General features: G+C 29.3%; 4 protein-coding genes across 8 annotated transcripts; 3 read left to right on the plus strand and 1 right to left on the minus strand.

The window, feature by feature from the left end:
- Positions 1 to 789: 789 nt before the first annotated feature.
- LOC102676520 (protein AF-10) lies at positions 790 to 8,671 on the minus strand. Of its 4 annotated transcripts, none has more exons than XM_006618434.2 (13): positions 8,159 to 8,671; positions 7,943 to 8,022; positions 7,715 to 7,879; positions 7,444 to 7,641; positions 6,693 to 7,355; positions 6,308 to 6,630; positions 5,008 to 5,487; positions 4,744 to 4,927; positions 4,426 to 4,645; positions 4,032 to 4,184; positions 3,682 to 3,925; positions 3,480 to 3,608; positions 790 to 3,264 (listed from the first exon to the last, which is right to left on the minus strand). In XM_006618434.2, exons 1-13 carry the CDS (start codon positions 8,265 to 8,267, stop codon positions 3,114 to 3,116), a joined length of 3,099 nt encoding a protein of 1,032 aa, XP_006618497.1. In that variant the 5' UTR covers positions 8,268 to 8,671; the 3' UTR covers positions 790 to 3,113. The 4 variants fall into 4 exon arrangements, with proteins under 4 accessions (XP_006618497.1, XP_031367695.1, XP_006618496.1 ...); XM_031511835.1 differs by having other exon boundaries at positions 4,420 to 4,645; XM_006618433.2 differs by having other exon boundaries at positions 3,682 to 3,946; positions 8,159 to 8,670.
- A 700-nt stretch (positions 8,672 to 9,371) lies between these two features.
- Positions 9,372 to 10,212, plus strand: LOC102676735. Its single transcript, XM_031511842.1, has one exon. It carries the CDS (start codon positions 9,442 to 9,444, stop codon positions 10,147 to 10,149), a length of 708 nt encoding a protein of 235 aa, XP_031367702.1. The 5' UTR covers positions 9,372 to 9,441; the 3' UTR covers positions 10,150 to 10,212.
- A 2,032-nt stretch (positions 10,213 to 12,244) lies between these two features.
- LOC102676868 lies at positions 12,245 to 13,493 on the plus strand. 2 transcript variants are annotated; one of them, XM_006618436.2, is made up of 3 exons: positions 12,245 to 12,345; positions 12,624 to 12,900; positions 12,974 to 13,493. In XM_006618436.2, the coding sequence occupies exons 1-3, from the start codon at positions 12,260 to 12,262 to the stop codon at positions 13,463 to 13,465; spliced, it is 855 nt and encodes a 284-aa protein (XP_006618499.2). In that variant the 5' UTR covers positions 12,245 to 12,259; the 3' UTR covers positions 13,466 to 13,493. The 2 variants fall into 2 exon arrangements, with proteins under 2 accessions (XP_006618499.2, XP_031367701.1); XM_031511841.1 differs by having other exon boundaries at positions 12,627 to 12,900.
- Positions 13,494 to 13,971: 478 nt separating this feature from the next.
- LOC102677667 lies at positions 13,972 to 15,580 on the plus strand. The gene is made up of 4 exons (XM_006618440.2): positions 13,972 to 14,304; positions 14,425 to 14,689; positions 14,765 to 14,863; positions 15,073 to 15,580. Exons 2-4 carry the CDS (start codon positions 14,438 to 14,440, stop codon positions 15,448 to 15,450), a joined length of 729 nt encoding a protein of 242 aa, XP_006618503.1. The 5' UTR covers positions 13,972 to 14,304; positions 14,425 to 14,437; the 3' UTR covers positions 15,451 to 15,580.
- Positions 15,581 to 17,214: the final 1,634 nt, after the last annotated feature.

The following is a 17,214-nucleotide window of genomic DNA, read 5'->3' on the forward strand; positions in this document are numbered from 1 at the left end:
GTCCAACAATGATTCTTAGCGAAGAGATCTCGAGTATCAAAATGCTACAATACGATCTGTGCCAATATTTCGGCCAATCAAAGCATTGCTGCCGCTTGGACATTGTGATTTCATGATTTACAATTGTCTGAATTGTCTTTTTATGTCGGCACGGCTGGGAAATAAATTGATTTTATCTCATCAATGGGACTACGTGGTCTCTTTCCAGTGCACTCGAGCAGTCTGCAATTAATTTATCCAATAAATAGTTTTTGCTCATTGCTTCGCTGATTTTTGAATAATTATTTTGTTATTATTATGAGCATACAAAGTCCTTAATACGAACAAATCTAATGATACACCGTATCTATCCTAAACGATTCTTGTGTACATAAGTTATATAGGTACCAAATATTTAAGTTTACAATTAAACTACAAGCGAATAGAAAAGTCTAATGAACAGACTCACATTGAATTTATACAAAATTTAACAAAAAAATTTTCGAAAGTCTTGGTACAATTTTCATCCAAAAAAAAAAAGAATTTTGTAATTTTAAGCATAAAAACATTTCCGTTTTTATTTTTTGTCCATTCTATATAAATCCAATGCAGCCTAGAATTAGAAAAGACTTTGGTCAAATTAAAGTTAAATTTTCAAACGAAAAAAAAATCTCTGACAGTCGATCCACTGCGGATTAGGAACACAATAATTTATTTGTACACGAAGAATTTTAAAAAATGAACACAAAATAAATGAGAGCATAAAAAAAAAAAAGGAGCAATGTTTAAATTTCATTCTTTTTTTCATTTTCCATCATATAAAGCAATTCCAGTCCCAAGATTTTAAACAACAGTTACTTAGGCACATGTTGCTCAAGAGTTTCAAGGGAGTTCAATGATTCGATTGCAAAAATTTGGCACGGTCTGCTGTGTAAAAATATCATTATCATTAACTGCTCTCTGTTTTTAACACTTCACTTATACACGCTTTGTTCTCGCCTTTTTTGCTCTTTCTTCTCTCTCATTCTTTCTTGCCCTTCTATCGTAATGTATATTATCTTAAAAAAGTACAGCAACGTTACATTGAGATAATAAACGCATAAAATATTCTTCGTCGATAAAAACACACTGTTGTCTTCAATAATCACTTGATTTTTTTTGGAAACCATTTCATACTTTCGACTATAAATCACCAATTATGAATATTATTTTCTTCATATTGTAGCATTGAACACTATATGCTACCGTACACCTTAAAAATAATATATAAATTTTCATAAATAAAAAAAAAATTTTTAAAAAGCTTAAATATTTTTTGTTTGATGAAATTACTCGAATAATTTATTATTTGACACTTAAGTACTACGAAGAAATAAAGAAAGTAAAATAATTTCTTTGGATTCAAAAATGTATGATATGAAATAGTGTTCGTGCTCGCTACAATTGATGTACATGAAGAAAACTCGTTAGAATTTTAATAAATCGATTTTCCCTGAGTGGTGACGTGAACGCTTGATGCCGCATTTATCATACTAAGTAAGCCTAGTGGTTTTTCTGGATTCCTTATGAACATTCGTTATTTTTCATTATCGAAAATTGTCCGTCCATAAAAATAATACTTTCCAATTGAGAACACAACATGGTAACATTGACTTTTTCGTTTTAAAATTTTATTTCCTACAACAGAATAAAAAAGATTAGTGTAAAAATTCTTACTAGCTAAATATTAATTAAAAAACAAAACTAAATTCACATTTTAACATTAAAATATAGATAATTCTTAAATGAAATTTTTTTTATTTTGACGAACTGAGAGACAAAAAATTATTCTCCTTATTGTATATAACTCTTAATTTTTAACGAATAGAATTTCATTAATACAAATAGCTCTAGTTTCGAGCTAAAATTATTTTTTTTTTTTTTTGTTTTTTTTTTGATTACGTCTCTCATATCGACAAAAGTCGAAATTCTATATTATTGATAGAATAAGAATCCAAATAAAATGTGCTGCCATTAAAAAAGGCAAGATATAACCAAGAATAATCGCAAATGGATTTTTTATGCGAAAACGAAGCGCGTAATAATATTCCATTTAGATATAACTTCAATTTTTTTCTTAATTCCCATCTAATGATCGTAGTTCGATTAACCGCTCTGAAGAAACCATAAGAACCATTATTCTATGAATAAAAATAACTTCTTCGACCCATTTCACGGCCATTTCATTGATGGAAGGCAGTGCTCAAATTATATGCTAAGTATATTGTACGTTATATATATACGTATATATATATATACATATAAGATTAAAATATACATCGATTAGGTCGTGAAATGGGTCAATTACAAAATATTTACAATTTTAATTTTATCTTTTGCGAGCTCATTAAAAGAAATCCGCAAAATAAATTTCTATTAAAATAATAGTGAAACATTTAGAAAAAGATGTCTTTATAGAAAAAATGAGTGACCTTGTCGTACCACCAGACTCACACATGATTTCTTTTTTTTTTTTGTAAAATGTACATCTACTTCATAATCATTATTGCTATTAGTCGCGATTAACTTACAATCTACAATTTGTACATCTGCGGATTTACTGTATCATCATACAATATCGATGACAATGATGGATAATGATGATGTTAAGATTGTCTCAGACGTGCTCGATGACGTGCAACCAAAGGAAAGAGAAAAAGAGAGAAAGAGAGAGAAAAAAAGAAAAAAAAGAAAGAAAAAAATCTCTATTTCTAAATTGCTTCTTCGTTCGAATTTGCAAGGCCTCTATTATCCTTATTATAGAATTAATCTAACTTTGAATAGATAGATAATTGCTCGAAATTCACCAAAAAACAATAAAAATGTGAATTACAATTATTGATAAATGCAAATGTTTTCTTTTTGTTAATATTTTATATTACTTTTCCAGTCAATAGATATTGAATTATCAAACTGATCACATTTATTGATTAGAGACCAGTCAAAGATCGAACCAATTAGCAAAGAAGCACGAAGAATAAACGACTTCCCTCTGTTCATTTTTAAAGATGGTAGCACGCCTCGGACGGCGATGACATCTCACCGCGTCTACTGTCATCGGACGCAGTATACTTTTCCTTGCTTTCCACCTATCTTCAGCTGGGTTTTCCTGGTGGTCCATGACTGGGTGGAGAAGGTCCATGAGAATGAAGATTGTGAACATTACCTACTTGATTACTTGTCAGACTCGACATCGTAGGTTGATACATTGAAGGCATATAATTGCTCGATGATTGTGGCACTGATCTAAAATATAAAATTGTATTTTTTTTATATGTAAAAATGTATTATATGGATATCTATTTTGAAAATTCATTTCGTTTTATTATTTTTTACGATACTATTCTTTTAATTTAAATTCATTCTTCATTTTTTAAAATCACTTTAAAATTATTAAAATAAATAAATAAAAGATATTTTGTTTTATTGTTGTATTGTTTACTCGTAATAAATTCTTTTACCTTGGTACTCCACGTAGAGGATCTGGTGTAACAGATGAATTTCTCACTACACTAGAATTACTAGCCGGTGCCGGAGATACTATATTACTAGGTTGTCCTTGATGATATGCATTTCCAGCTGGGCTGTGTCTGTATATAATAATTGTAAAAAATTAATTTTGCAATATCAGTACTCATAATCAATAAAGCATAATTATGTTACCTGATTGTTGGACTTGGTTGAGGTGCAATTAACGATGTTCGGTGTTGATATTGTGACAATGAAGCTGCAGCTGGAGGAGATGGATCTGGAGGTAAACCATTTTCTAACGTCGTAGAATGATTACTGGAACTCGAATGAGGCATATATGTGTTGTTTACTCGTGGTTCCCTAGTAACTCTTGGAACAGGGGCCGCGGCTCCTGGTGGAACATCGGGATGTGGGACATTAGGGTGCGATGGGTTGACTGTTGGATGTATATTGTTCACTATAATTGTTTACAAATAATATAGAATTTATTATTAAATATTTAAAATATTTAAATATTCAATAAAACAAACCAAGTAAATTACCTGGGTGCGCACTAGGTTGAGTTGTCAAAGGAATTGCAAGTCTAGCATTCACAGCCAATAGGTGATCTCTTCTTTGCAGAAGACTATTTACATGTTCCTCTAACCTAAGATTTTCCGCTCTCAATTGATGAAGACAAGAAAGTAGGGAAGCGACTATAAAAAAAAATTTTATGATTTGTAAAACTTTTCTTTAATCCATATAATGATTAATGAATCAAACAAGCCAGAAAGCAGTATAATTTTGATTACGTATCTTTGATGTACAAGTCTATTATTCAATGAAGATACAATAAACAAAATAATCCATGCATTCATTTTTCGATCGAATGAAGAAATCCCCAATTTTACCAAACCCATGCAACTGAAAGCATGTTTTTCCTTGCCGTACACTCACTGTCAAAGTGCTGGGCTTGCTCCATCAGGAATTGACTTCCTTGCTCCCATTGTCTTTCTAAAAGTTGGTCAAGTGTTTGGGGTATTGCTCCACCGCCTAAAGAACCGGTATTGGTTGTACTAGCATTAGTGGTAGTGCTTGTATTAGTGTTTGTATTGTTAGAAGAGTTAAAAACCGAAGAAAATGACGTAGGCGGTGCACCTGTTTGATTGGACCGTATCTGTTTGTAAAATAACATTATGGTTAGAATAACAATGGAAACACTTTATTTTTTTTTAAAAAATAAAATCATATTAGAGTGATTTCAAAAATACTTACAGATGCAATTACTCGACTATGCAATTGTGGACCAACTAAATTTGTTGTAGAATTACTAGCTTCTGTAAAAATAGAATGAGCTTCTAATTCTTGGGAAAGAGTATCAGACATTTTTTGTGCCATTGTAGAGGTTGGATTTAATTGATTTCCTAACATATGTGGTGCACTAACTCCATTCTGAAATCTAATACATATTCAAATTAGATTTATTTATATAATAAATCATTTTATATCATTATTATATCAATCATCTCTATTTCTTACAATTTTACATCTTTTTCTTCTTTCGGATTTGTAAGTGTTGGAGTACTAGATGCAGAAGGTGTTGGTGTTGTAGAAGCCGCACTCGCACTTTTCCTTTTTCTCCTTCCTGGTCCATTACTACTCATACTTTCAGAACCTGGACTACTTGGAGGAGATTCTTTGACAGTAGGACCCATGGTATTCGTAGAACTAGAGCCAATACTACTAAAATGCCCACTGCTCAGTGTTGGTCCTTGAATAATAGATGGTACAGGTGCGACAGTTACAGCAGGTGGAGGAGTTTGATGATTACTTCTTGCTCCTCTTTTGGATGTTGTTACTACTGCACTGCTAGATACTGATGTTACTACAGATGAAGCGGTCGATTGAGATTGTTGTTGTTGTTGTGTTTGTGGTTGTACTTGTGGTAATGCTGGCTGACTATTTGATGACCCACGTTTTGGTTTACGAGGTTTTTCTTGCTTATCTGATGATTGAGAACTAAGAAATTAACAAAATGCATAATTATGTATCCAGTTACACTCAATTTTTCATTAACTTTTTTCATATAATTTTAAAAATAAAAATATTCAAAAAATTCTGCAGAAATGAATATTATATAAAATGTAACATAAACAGACCGTTGTGCACTACCGTTAACATCACGTTATTCCTTTCCTTCGTTCGTTGCCCTTGAGGCCCCTTGTGGTAGAAAAAACAAACATAACCTCAACGTATTCTTAAAGCTACAGACAAACTAAAAAACGTTAAAAAAATCATAGTTGTTTACAATAATTTCTTTCTGTCAGAATTTTTTTGCAATATATATCATATAAAAATAAAATAAAAAGTAATCCTGAATTCGTTCTTCCATTTGTATAATTTGTAATAGTGTCGCGAACATCTTCAAGAAACACAATATTTTTCGAAGATTTTAAGCAATGCAATGGTATTTTAATGAAATGATATTTTGAATAAAATCCATATTAAATGAGATTTTTATATCTGAATAATTTTTACGAAACATAAAAGGTTAAAAACAAAAAGACTTGTTTATCCAATTAGTCAACCATTTTGATGCGTTCAATTTTGGCGCGCATTTTAAATTGTTCAAATTTTCATGAAATTTCGTTACTTCTTTTCATACTATATATTTATTTTATAAATTATTGTGATATTACCTAATATTAATGTAAGTTAAAAACTTTAGAAAAATAATATTTATTATATATTATATAATATTATTATTATTTTTAACTAATTTTTACTAAAATTTCAAATTGAAAAAAAAATCAGTATTAAAATTTTAATCCGAACTTACCGAGATCTTTTAGCTGGAGTTTCTTCTGTGATAAATCTTTCTGAATTCGACATAGCACTCGTTCTGGCTTCTGTAGCGGCTGCGGTAGTTATGATACTTTGTTGCAATTGCTGATATAGAGTTGGAGCACTTGTTACCACACTCTGTACTGTACTAGATAACGAAGTTGCAGTCAATGGAACTGATACTACTATACTATTTGAAGTAGTTGTTGGTGACTGAGTAACAATTGATGATTGAGATTGTGTTACTGCCATTATCACAGGTGTAGTAGTCACTTCGGTAGTGACTGGAGTGTTTGGGATGGGACTTTCCACCTTTAACTTAATAAGAATATTTGAGAATATAAAATATGCCAAAATAAAAACAAATATTTTTTATTTACCTTTTTTGATTTTTCTGGTTCAGTAGTCGTACTTAAGCTTGTAGCTTCAGTTATGGTTGTTTGTACATTATTACTTGATACAGCTTGCTGCATAACAGAACTGACGGCAACCACAACTGAACCACTGGCTTCAGAACTGACCGATTGATTTGAATTTTCGTTTCCTATTACAGTCGGTGTTCGTGCTCCTGTCTTTCTCTTTTTACTATGACTCGAAGTCTTGTTCGATGATGAAGAATTAGATTTCGTTTGTCCACTATTTTTATGGCCAGAACTTGAGTTCGATCCTGATTTAATTGTTGTTGCCATAGTAGCAGTGGTGGACGTTGTTCCGTCATGTCCAAATACACTCTCCGATTGAGTGACTATCGTTTCTACGAAGTTGGAAGTGGTGAATTTACTGGAATTTGTGGTGTTGTCTTTGGGTGTATTACGGCCGCTACTGCTTTTATCATCAGCAATGCCATTTATTTCTAGACTTGGACTAGTATTTGATTTGTTTTTAGAATTTGTAGCAGATTTAGAGCTGGAACTCTTTCGTTTACCACTTGATGAAGATTTTATTGGGGTCTCTGCTTCCTTTTCAGGAGATGAATCTGATGAACCATTATCAGCAGGTATTGGTTTATAAGGTGGTATTGTTTTTACATTACCACCTTTTTTCTATAAATGAAATAAAACTGTGATAATCAAAACTGAAATAATCAATTTAAATTATATAGAAATATTTTTTAAATAATGTGACACAAACCAATTTTGAATAATGATGTTGACAATATCCACAATATTTTACATTGTCTAAATAATTGCCAGCTTCTTCACAGAGCAAACCAAGAGCCTGAGCACAAGTAACATGAAATTGCTGCCTGCAGCCAGTCTTGTTGCACTGCATACAGGCTCCTACATTTGCTCTACTACCTCTTCCTTGTTCTTCACAAATGTAACATGACTACAATGATCATATTATATGATTTATTTTAAATAATTATTAAGAAAATTATTCTAATTTAGAAAATCTTTACCTTACTGAATCTTTCAGATGGTATCAATTGTAGAATAATTGGTTCCATTGTTGTTACGTTACCAAATCTAACTTCTGGAATATAAAGAGCACAGACCACATGTGCCCATCCGGCTTGATCTGTTCTCTTAAGAGCTCCATCTCGACTTGGACATAATTCACAGCGCTATAAAATAATTAAAAAATAAAATAAAATATAATTTTCAAAAAAATCATTTATAGAACTTACCACACGAGCACTACGTTCCTGTGATTCACACTTCCTGCAATACCATGGTCCTGTGGGTACCGTAACGATACCATAGCAAGCTGAAAAATCATCATAACATACCATTGCAATTGAATATTTTTATTTAAATTATACAAAATATAGTCCTATACAATCCTATGCAAATATAGTCCAATCCTATATAAAATATAGTAATAATCTATGTAACAAACAAACCTTGGTGTACAGCAACGGTACAACCTTGGCCATCACAATACACTAATGGATTTTCAGTCCAACCCCTCTCATCAGAACACACGCAGCACCCTCCAAGCATCTCCTTCATGCTGTGTTTCAAGCAATTCGGAAGACGAGACTAGCATGAGGAGCTAGGCGAGCCGTAAGCGGAGATGTAACGCGAGGTAATTTTGCTTTCGCAATTGCATCCTGGCAATGTGTAATTCTTAGCTCGCTCCTTCCTTAATTGCTCTCCTCAATGATCATGCACACGCGTGACGCATTCAACGATGAATCGTGGCTTGGAATGCACCACTGCACGTTGCTTGTCACTATAATGATTCCACACTGTGGAAACACGAAACACCAATACCGAGGCGATTCCAGAATTCCGTGTAGTGGCTGCTTTTTAAAGAAATTCCGTTTTAAAACGTGTTTGAACCATTTGTTATTTACAACGGCGCTCTATTTGTTTCGTTGGTCAGCCATCTTATTTTGTTATCATGCCTAATGTACGCATGCGCAACTGCGCACTCTGCCGCGAAAATGGAAGAGCGCGTTCGAAAATGAGGCGATAATTTTAATATTGCTTAAAAAAGTTTTTTCAATAATAATTATCTCCAATTATTATATAATATCAATATTATTAATTCTAAGTTAATTCTAAGTTTTTTTTATTATTAATCAATTATGAATTTTAAATTTCCTTTAAATTTATAAGCGTCAAGATATTAAGTATCAAAGTATCAAACTTCTCAATAGTTCATACATTATTCACTTTATGTTTATTTTTAGATTCTTATTTTCTTAAAAATTGATATTATTAATTTCTTATTTAAAAAAATAGAAAAAACTTTTAATTTTAATAAAATTATTTAAATATTAAAACAAATCACATTTTCAATCAATGAATTATAATCCAACTGAGATATTGACCAATCAGGTAAGACTTTACTATGTATAGTATTTCCAAGAATTTACTTTCGAGTAACGAGTGATTCATTGAACGATTCATTGTAATAACAAAAAATATTAAGTTATAACGTGTTTTTTACCTACATAAACAAAAAATTATACATTATAAAATAATTATTCACAAAATATAAAAATAAAAAACACAAATATAAAATGCAAATTTATTTTAAGTGAAAATAATTTAATTTAATGGAATAAAATATAAACTGGTAATGTAGCCTTCTGTTTTGCCATTACTTTTTATTCAAAAAATATATATAGATATATGGAATTAAATAATATGAAATAATTTTTATTCAATTAATATAATGGAGTCAAATAATCTATATATTCTTAAACGGGCGAATGACAGTCATTTACCAGAAATTTTATCTTTCTTATACGAAAATTTTGATAAGGAAGAGATTATGTTGAAAAGTCTGAAAGATAATAATTCTATAACAGTTGAAGAGAAGGAATCAATGAAAATCGATCATGAACGATTAATACGTACGATTTTCAAATTTTCACCATGTATTATAGCGATTGAAAAATCGTTAAAAAAGATCATTGGTGTAAATCTCATGATAGTTAGTAAAAATTCAAAATTTCATGATGGCACTGATGAGATTTCTGCAGCGTTTACTAATAATCCACCTGCAAATAAATTAATGAAACAATATTTCAATTATTTATGCGAAATCAGTAAAAAGGCTGATTTATATGGAAAATTTCCAGATTCCAAAGTAGCCGTGGAATTTTATGCAATTGCTGTGGATAAGAATTATCGTAGGAAGGGACTTTCAAAATCCCTAATGGCTGCAGCAATTTTTTTCGTAAAAAATACCATCCCGAATGTAGGATTCATATTTGGAGTATACACATCTTTGTATTCAAAAAAAGCGGCAGAAAAATTAGGTTTGAAAAGTGTAATGGATGTGGATCTTTTGAATTATAGAGATGACGATGGACGCCCTATATTTCAAGATACTCCTCCGCATAATATTGTTTCTATTATGGTTTTACAAGTTACATAAAATTTTTCTAAAGTGATTCATATTCTCTTTGTAAATATATATATGATACTAAATATATATTAAAATATAAATTTTTTGTTTCTTACATTTGTCCCATTTATCATATTAAAAATTATCAATTAATCAATAATTATATTCTATGGCTATTTATTTTCTTTATTATTATTTTAATATAATTTTAATAATTGATGATAAAATGCACAAAAAACATTTCTGATTTTGTAATTTAAAATACTTATCTCTTTCTATTTATTTTATATTTATTATAATATGTCAAGTAATTAATTAATCATTTAGCGATTTCTTACTATAATTTTCATTTAATAATCTGTTTGTTAATTTATTGCAATTCAATCAATCAATAATTTTTTCTCTTACATTCATCATATGATATTACTATAGAATGCGATAACATCAACTGCACAATCTCTATATTTAAACTTAAGAAATAACTTAGAATTCTATATTCAAAGTCTTGCGAAAAATATGTTTCATTGTCAAGAATTATAATAACATTCTCCATATTATTTCGTTCATATATATAAATAATCTACAGATGTAGGAATTTTCAAAATATTTAACATTGCGGAAGAAAAAAATTATTGTAAGTAATTTTTACAATTAAAAAATATTTTTGATTATAAACATTAATAAAATATATTACATAATATAATATATAATCATGTATATCATATATTGAATCATATTTAATCATTTTAATCATTGATATAATTTTCGATAATTAATTTAAATTTCGCTTTTGACATATGACAGAATATCTTCTATGAAATATATATTCTTAATGATAAAATATCAATGTATCTTTTAATATGTTTTCAATTCTGGTATAATATAACTAATATTTTAATCGACATTTGAAAAATTTTTATTTGAATATTAAAAGTACGAAATAAATAAAAAAAATTGTATTTCTTATTTAAAAAAAAGTATTTCTTTATTTAAACAAATATTTTTTAAAATTTCTTTATTTTTTTTATATTTAAAATATTTATATTCATTATATTTATATACTATTTATATCTATATTCCTTCAAATTTGAATCTTTTCTCAATTCAAAATAAAATATTGAATAAATTTTGCATATTTAATAGTTTAAAATAATCATAGTAATCTTAAATTAATTAAATCAATTAAAATAATTATTATCATTTATTTCTATCACAATTAACTTATAATTTTAAAATCATTATTTTTATTCTTCTACTATTTTCCAATATATTAGCTATTTATGTATTTATATATAATACCTATACATATAATCCATTATTTACAAGAATTAGCATGATTTAATGAAATCTTGCTATTTCTCATAATAATAGAGAAATAATAATGAGAAATAAATAATAATCACCTATTTTAAACTATAGAATTATTTATCATGATATAGATATTATCATCAATCCTGAAAATTTTTTAAAAGCTAAATAAGTATTTATATGTAATTAATTAAGTATGTAATTAAAAAAATAAGCATATATTTAAATTAAACTTAAATTAATTACAAAAGTGCCTAATATTAGCAACAGATTTTTTCTCGCAAAACAACTTCGAGGAAGAATGTCAAATTCATTGACATACTAAGATATGTCTCATTAACTAATCAAATTAACTTGAACATGGCTAATAGTCCTATGAACGATCTGTGGGGCAACTAAATTTATCTTTGATGTATATTTTCACGTTCTATCTAGTTGGCACACACTAGTTCACTCCCATATATCATGTTTCTCAATTACTACTTCATATTGTTGTTGGATATAATGATTCATTCGACTCCAAAGAATTTCTAGATATTCTTGCGTCTTATGAATATATCTACTTCCATTCTTAATCGCTCGATTGATAGAATCGTATAAAAATTATAATTCTTTTTCTTTTTTTATCCTTATTTTCTTGTTTTCAATCGGTTTTTTTTTAATGGTAATTCAAATATAATGATGATAAAATGAAAAAAAATTGGATAAATTAATATACGTAGAAGATATTGTTGATGCATTTTAATTATACATTAGTTTATATATATCGTTATATATGTTGCTGATAGGTCGCGATAACTATATAAGTTGCTATACTACTAAGTTATAATATATGTTGCCTTATATTCTCAAGAAATCGAAAAGTGATAGTCAGTTTAGTGTGATTCACCGTAGTTTGAAGATTTCTTCCAATATGAGGTGAAAAGAAACAGAGAAGAATTAAGCAAAAAATTGAATTCTCTTTTCTCCAATTATTAATTATTATTTATATTTTAATTGAAAATTTTAACAAAAAATGTTTACTTATTTAAAATATTCTCAATCATTTAATTCCATTTAGAATATATCTCTTTTGATAAAATTTTCATTTTAACAAGAATATATTAACCATATTAATATATAACCATTAATTTTTATCGTTATTCTTAAAAAAAATTCTTAAAAAAAATTACATTTGATTTTATTCCAAAATGAAATAGAATATCACCATATGGTATCTGGGACTCCATAAACAATGGGGCTATCGTTTTCGAGTCTCTGACCGATGATACCTTCGAAGGTGCTCTTAATGTGATAAGGAAAAGTTTCTTTGTCCACGAGAATGTATGCAAAGCTGTAGACTTACTCTCAGAATCCGGTGCAAGCAAAGAACTTGAGGAACTCTGTTTTGATGCAGCGAAGGATGGGGTTAGTGTTGTTGCTGTTGATACAAACAGTAGGAAAGTTATTGGAGTGGCTTTCAACAAAATACAGGTGAAGAAAAAACATTCAGTATACGTATTTCATTGTTTAAAATAATAAAAAAAGACCTACTTTCGTTTTTCAGCTTCTCAAAAATTCATCAGAGAAAAGTACCTTTGAAATATTCAGGGATAATTGCAAGTGTAAATCTTCAAAAGCCTTGATAGATTTCATGATAAATATAGATACCAGGATAGATTTGTTCAAGCACTACAACACCGATTGTATCTTTGAAATCATGTTTTTGGCCACTTTGCCTTCTAATCAAAAGTGTAGGATAGGAGAGCTGCTGGTAACTTCATCGATAAAGATAGTAGAGAAGTTAAAAAAGGGAAATTCTGTAAAAACACCAGTCACGATAAATGATTCTAATATTATAGAAAACCTAGAAAAAATACCTAACGTGATATCAGCAATCATGACGTCCAATTATTCGCAGAAGATAGCGACGAAGTGTGGATTCGAAGATTTGTTTTCAATCAGCTATGACGAATTCCATTTCAATAATAAAGTTTTTAGCGAAAATATAGGAGATGAGCATCGAAACTGCATCTTGGTTGCTAAAAAATTGTCTTAGATAAAACTTAATTGTTAAGATTTAATATTGATAATATTAATTGATTTCTACTCTTAAAAACTATAAGATTTTATATCATAAAAAAATATATTTTCTCATATTAAATTCTATAATGAAATAAATAAAGAAAATCACTCTGTATTTTTGTAACCGTATTTTTGTAAGATTTTATATCATAAAAAAATGTATTTTCTCATATTAAATTCTATAATGAAATAAATAAAGAAAATCATTCCGTATTTTTGTAACCGTATTTATAAAATGTAATTTTATGTTATCAACTTATAGTGAATGAACTAATATGTAAACACGCGATAAGAAATAACACTGTTTATCGATAATTGTAGCCGAAGAAAAACCAGCAAATACATACAATATTGTTGAGAAATAAAAACAAAAAGTATTATTGAAGTGTTATTATTTGAGAAAATTCTGTGTAAAGTTAGTGAATCTTTTTTTTTTTTTTGTCAAATATATTCAAATATTCAACGCAATTGTTAATATTTTCTTGAAAATATTTAAGGAAATTTAAAGTGACAGATAATTGCGTTTTATTCATAACTTAACAATATGCAGAGATAATAGAAACGTTTTCTCAGTATGCATGGATTATTGGATGTTGAAAAATGAAGACTGCTTATCAAGACAGTAGAGCTGTACCAACAAAAGCTTTAATAGGGCGTAGGTCGCTCGAAACTAGCTTCACTCTGTCAGAGTATCTGCAGACGGGAAGATCGTTTTTTTTCTCTCTTAAATATTGTTGTATCTTGTTGTGCAAACGAGTTGCTCTTTATTTGTCTTCTTCATTTGTCATTGTTCATCAATCTGTTAAAATAAAAGGTTTTTATTCTCGTTTCTTAAAATGAAATAAAATAACAATGGAAAAGCTGAAACAATGCAGTTTATTTATAAAAACGTGTGAATGACATTTTGATTTTCAAATATTTCAATAATTTTCCAGTTATTTTCACCATGTCTCTCGACTGTGACGATGAACTGGAATATAAATTACTCACCAGAGATAAGGTAGAGGATGCTTTGGCTATACAGGCGGAGACTATGAAACAGGAAAACCTGGCTATAGGTTTGGGGATGTTCGAAGAGGATGGAGCTCCAGAAGAAATGAATCTTCTCTTCAGGGAAGTTATCAAAGATGGAATGACGTTGATTGCTGTTGACAAGAAGACTGATGAAGTGGCAGCAGTGGCGTTTAACAAGCTTCACGTAAGTTTTCATTCCACTTTAATGAAATTACCTTTCCCTGAAAGTTTCCTTTTCACTTATTTTGTACGTTTAAAGTCGAAACCGAGGAAGGGTGAGAAGAACGAGCTGGATACGTTCATAGAGGAGAATTTGAAGCATCAGACGTGTAGAAAATTGATCAAGTTTCTCGATGACGTGAGTATTCGTTGGTTATTGGCTGAATTGCCTCGTTTAGATCAAGTGTCACCTCCAATTTATTCAGCCTCAGTTGCTTGTATCACAGACTTTAATTAGAGACTCGAAGAGAGACCTCTGTTTACACTACGATTTTAAACTCCATTAAAAACTACTATTACACGAATTTTCAAAGAAATCAGTGATCGAGATTGCTCTCGTTTGGCCAGATTGACAATGTGGATATTTTTGAGAGGTACAATACGAACGGAGCGATGGAGGTGTTCTATCTTGGCACCAATCCACGGTACCAAGGTCGTGGGATCGGCCGTCAAATGATGCAGAAGTGTATCGAGTTCGGTCGAGGGCTACTTAATGGCACAAGGAGAAGAACATCGATCGACGGGATTATTCTGGAGCAGAGTGTTATTCCAAAAATAATATTCGGTGTGTTCGCCTCGAATTACAGCCAACGAATCGCAGACAAATTGGGATTCGACGTTTTGCAGGAAGTTCGTTACGACGATTATGTGTCCAATGGTAGAAAAATGTCCGAGAGGATAGGAAGCGTTCATAAAACGGCCAGGTTACAGATTCTAAAACTGTAAGAGACATTTTTATAAAGTATTAAAATTAGTGGATAAATTACAGTAGTGCATTTTTATATTTTATAAAAGTCGTATGGGAATTGTAATATTGAATGAAAATGAGAAATAAATAATATACTTATTTCTGAAACGTGTCTCATGAAAATAAGAAAAAGAAAATTTTTTTAAATATCAAAAAAAATCTTATCACCATTGTATATCATTCTCCAAGAATGAATAAAAATAGAAAGAAGGGATCCAATTATTTATTTTGTACCATCGTGCCAAGAATTTCGTCACTACCTAAAAATTCAAGATTTTTTGATAAAATAATATTATACAAAATATAATAAATATTTAACGTAAATATAACATAATATATTTTGATGAAATGATTGATATAATTTTTAGAAAGATATTTTTCTGAGAAAAGAAAAAAAAAATTCTAGGAAAAAAAAAAAAAAAGAAAAGAAAAGAAAGAGAGTGGTGGCTAGAAACATAAGGGTTCTCAAGATGAATTTAAAAAAACTCGTCAGTGAAGAGATTGTACGTTATCTCACGAGTGTCTGGTTGTTGGTGCATAATTAACTTCGTTAGTTGGCCTTTGCTTTCAGTAACATAATTGATCTTGTTATATCAACGAGTGGACGACTAGTGACGAAAAGATAAATGTTATTCGGCGATTGTTTTTTTATATAAGTATATATATATGTATTAACACATTTACAATCTGGTACATAATTGTTAAATATATATATATATATATAGTGAATATATTGAGCGTAATTTACGAAATCCAAACATTGACAACGGAGATACATTTATTTCTTTTTTTTTTTTCTATTTTTATCAAATTTTTTTTTTTCTTATAAAATTGCCTCTCTTAAGAATATTTTGTGACGAGAAAAAATGTATATTGCGATACTGATAATACATACTTAAATTTTATCAAAATATTTTACTCAAAAAGATTTAAATCTTTTCCAAGTTTCGTTTCAAAATTAATGAAATGCAATTTTCCTTAAGAAAATTTTGTTTTTACCATCAATGTTTAAAGAAATTTTAATTTCGTTCGTATTCCGTCGTCGAAATTTTGGATTTCTTTTGTTTAAAAATTTCGATCTCTTGGCTGCCAAAAAATTCCAAGGAAAATGAAAAATTTTACACGATAAATAAATTCCAGATACATAAAATCATTCTAAAATGAATTTTCTCAACTATGAGACATGAAGTTGGAAAATTTCAATAAAATTCCAAAAAAAAAAAAAAAATTCAATGTGTAGGACTAATTTGGCAAACCGGAAATCGAAAATTCTACTGTATACGAGCTACGATCGGAAATATTATAATTAACGTTATATTTGCGGGGAAGACACCCAGTATAAATATATATGTATATATATATGTCGTGTATACATGTCGGCACTGCTGATCGCTGGTAAATAGTCCTTTTTTTTTTCCCCCAAATTTCATAAAGCGTCTATCTGAAAGAGAGATGCGAGATACGCGTTTCTCGTTTCGCATTGCGTAGCATGTTGCGCACTAATTTACCATTGTAATCAGTATTGGAACGTACTACGATCTTTTTATAAAAATATTTAATACCACAACCAACCAGATAAATGCAACGATACCTCCATTTCGCTTCAAACAGATGGATTTGGCGCGTGCAAAGGAAATTTTAATTTCATCTCTTTTTTTTTTTTTTCTTTTCTTCTTTTCTTCATTATCTAGTCAGTTTTGTTTCTTTTTTTTTTGTTTTTTTTTTTTTTTTTTTTTTTTTTT

Source organism: Apis dorsata, unplaced genomic scaffold (assembly GCF_000469605.1).
Source record: "Apis dorsata unplaced genomic scaffold, Apis dorsata 1.3 scaffold_354, whole genome shotgun sequence".
NCBI lineage: Eukaryota > Metazoa > Arthropoda > Insecta > Hymenoptera > Apidae > Apis > Apis dorsata.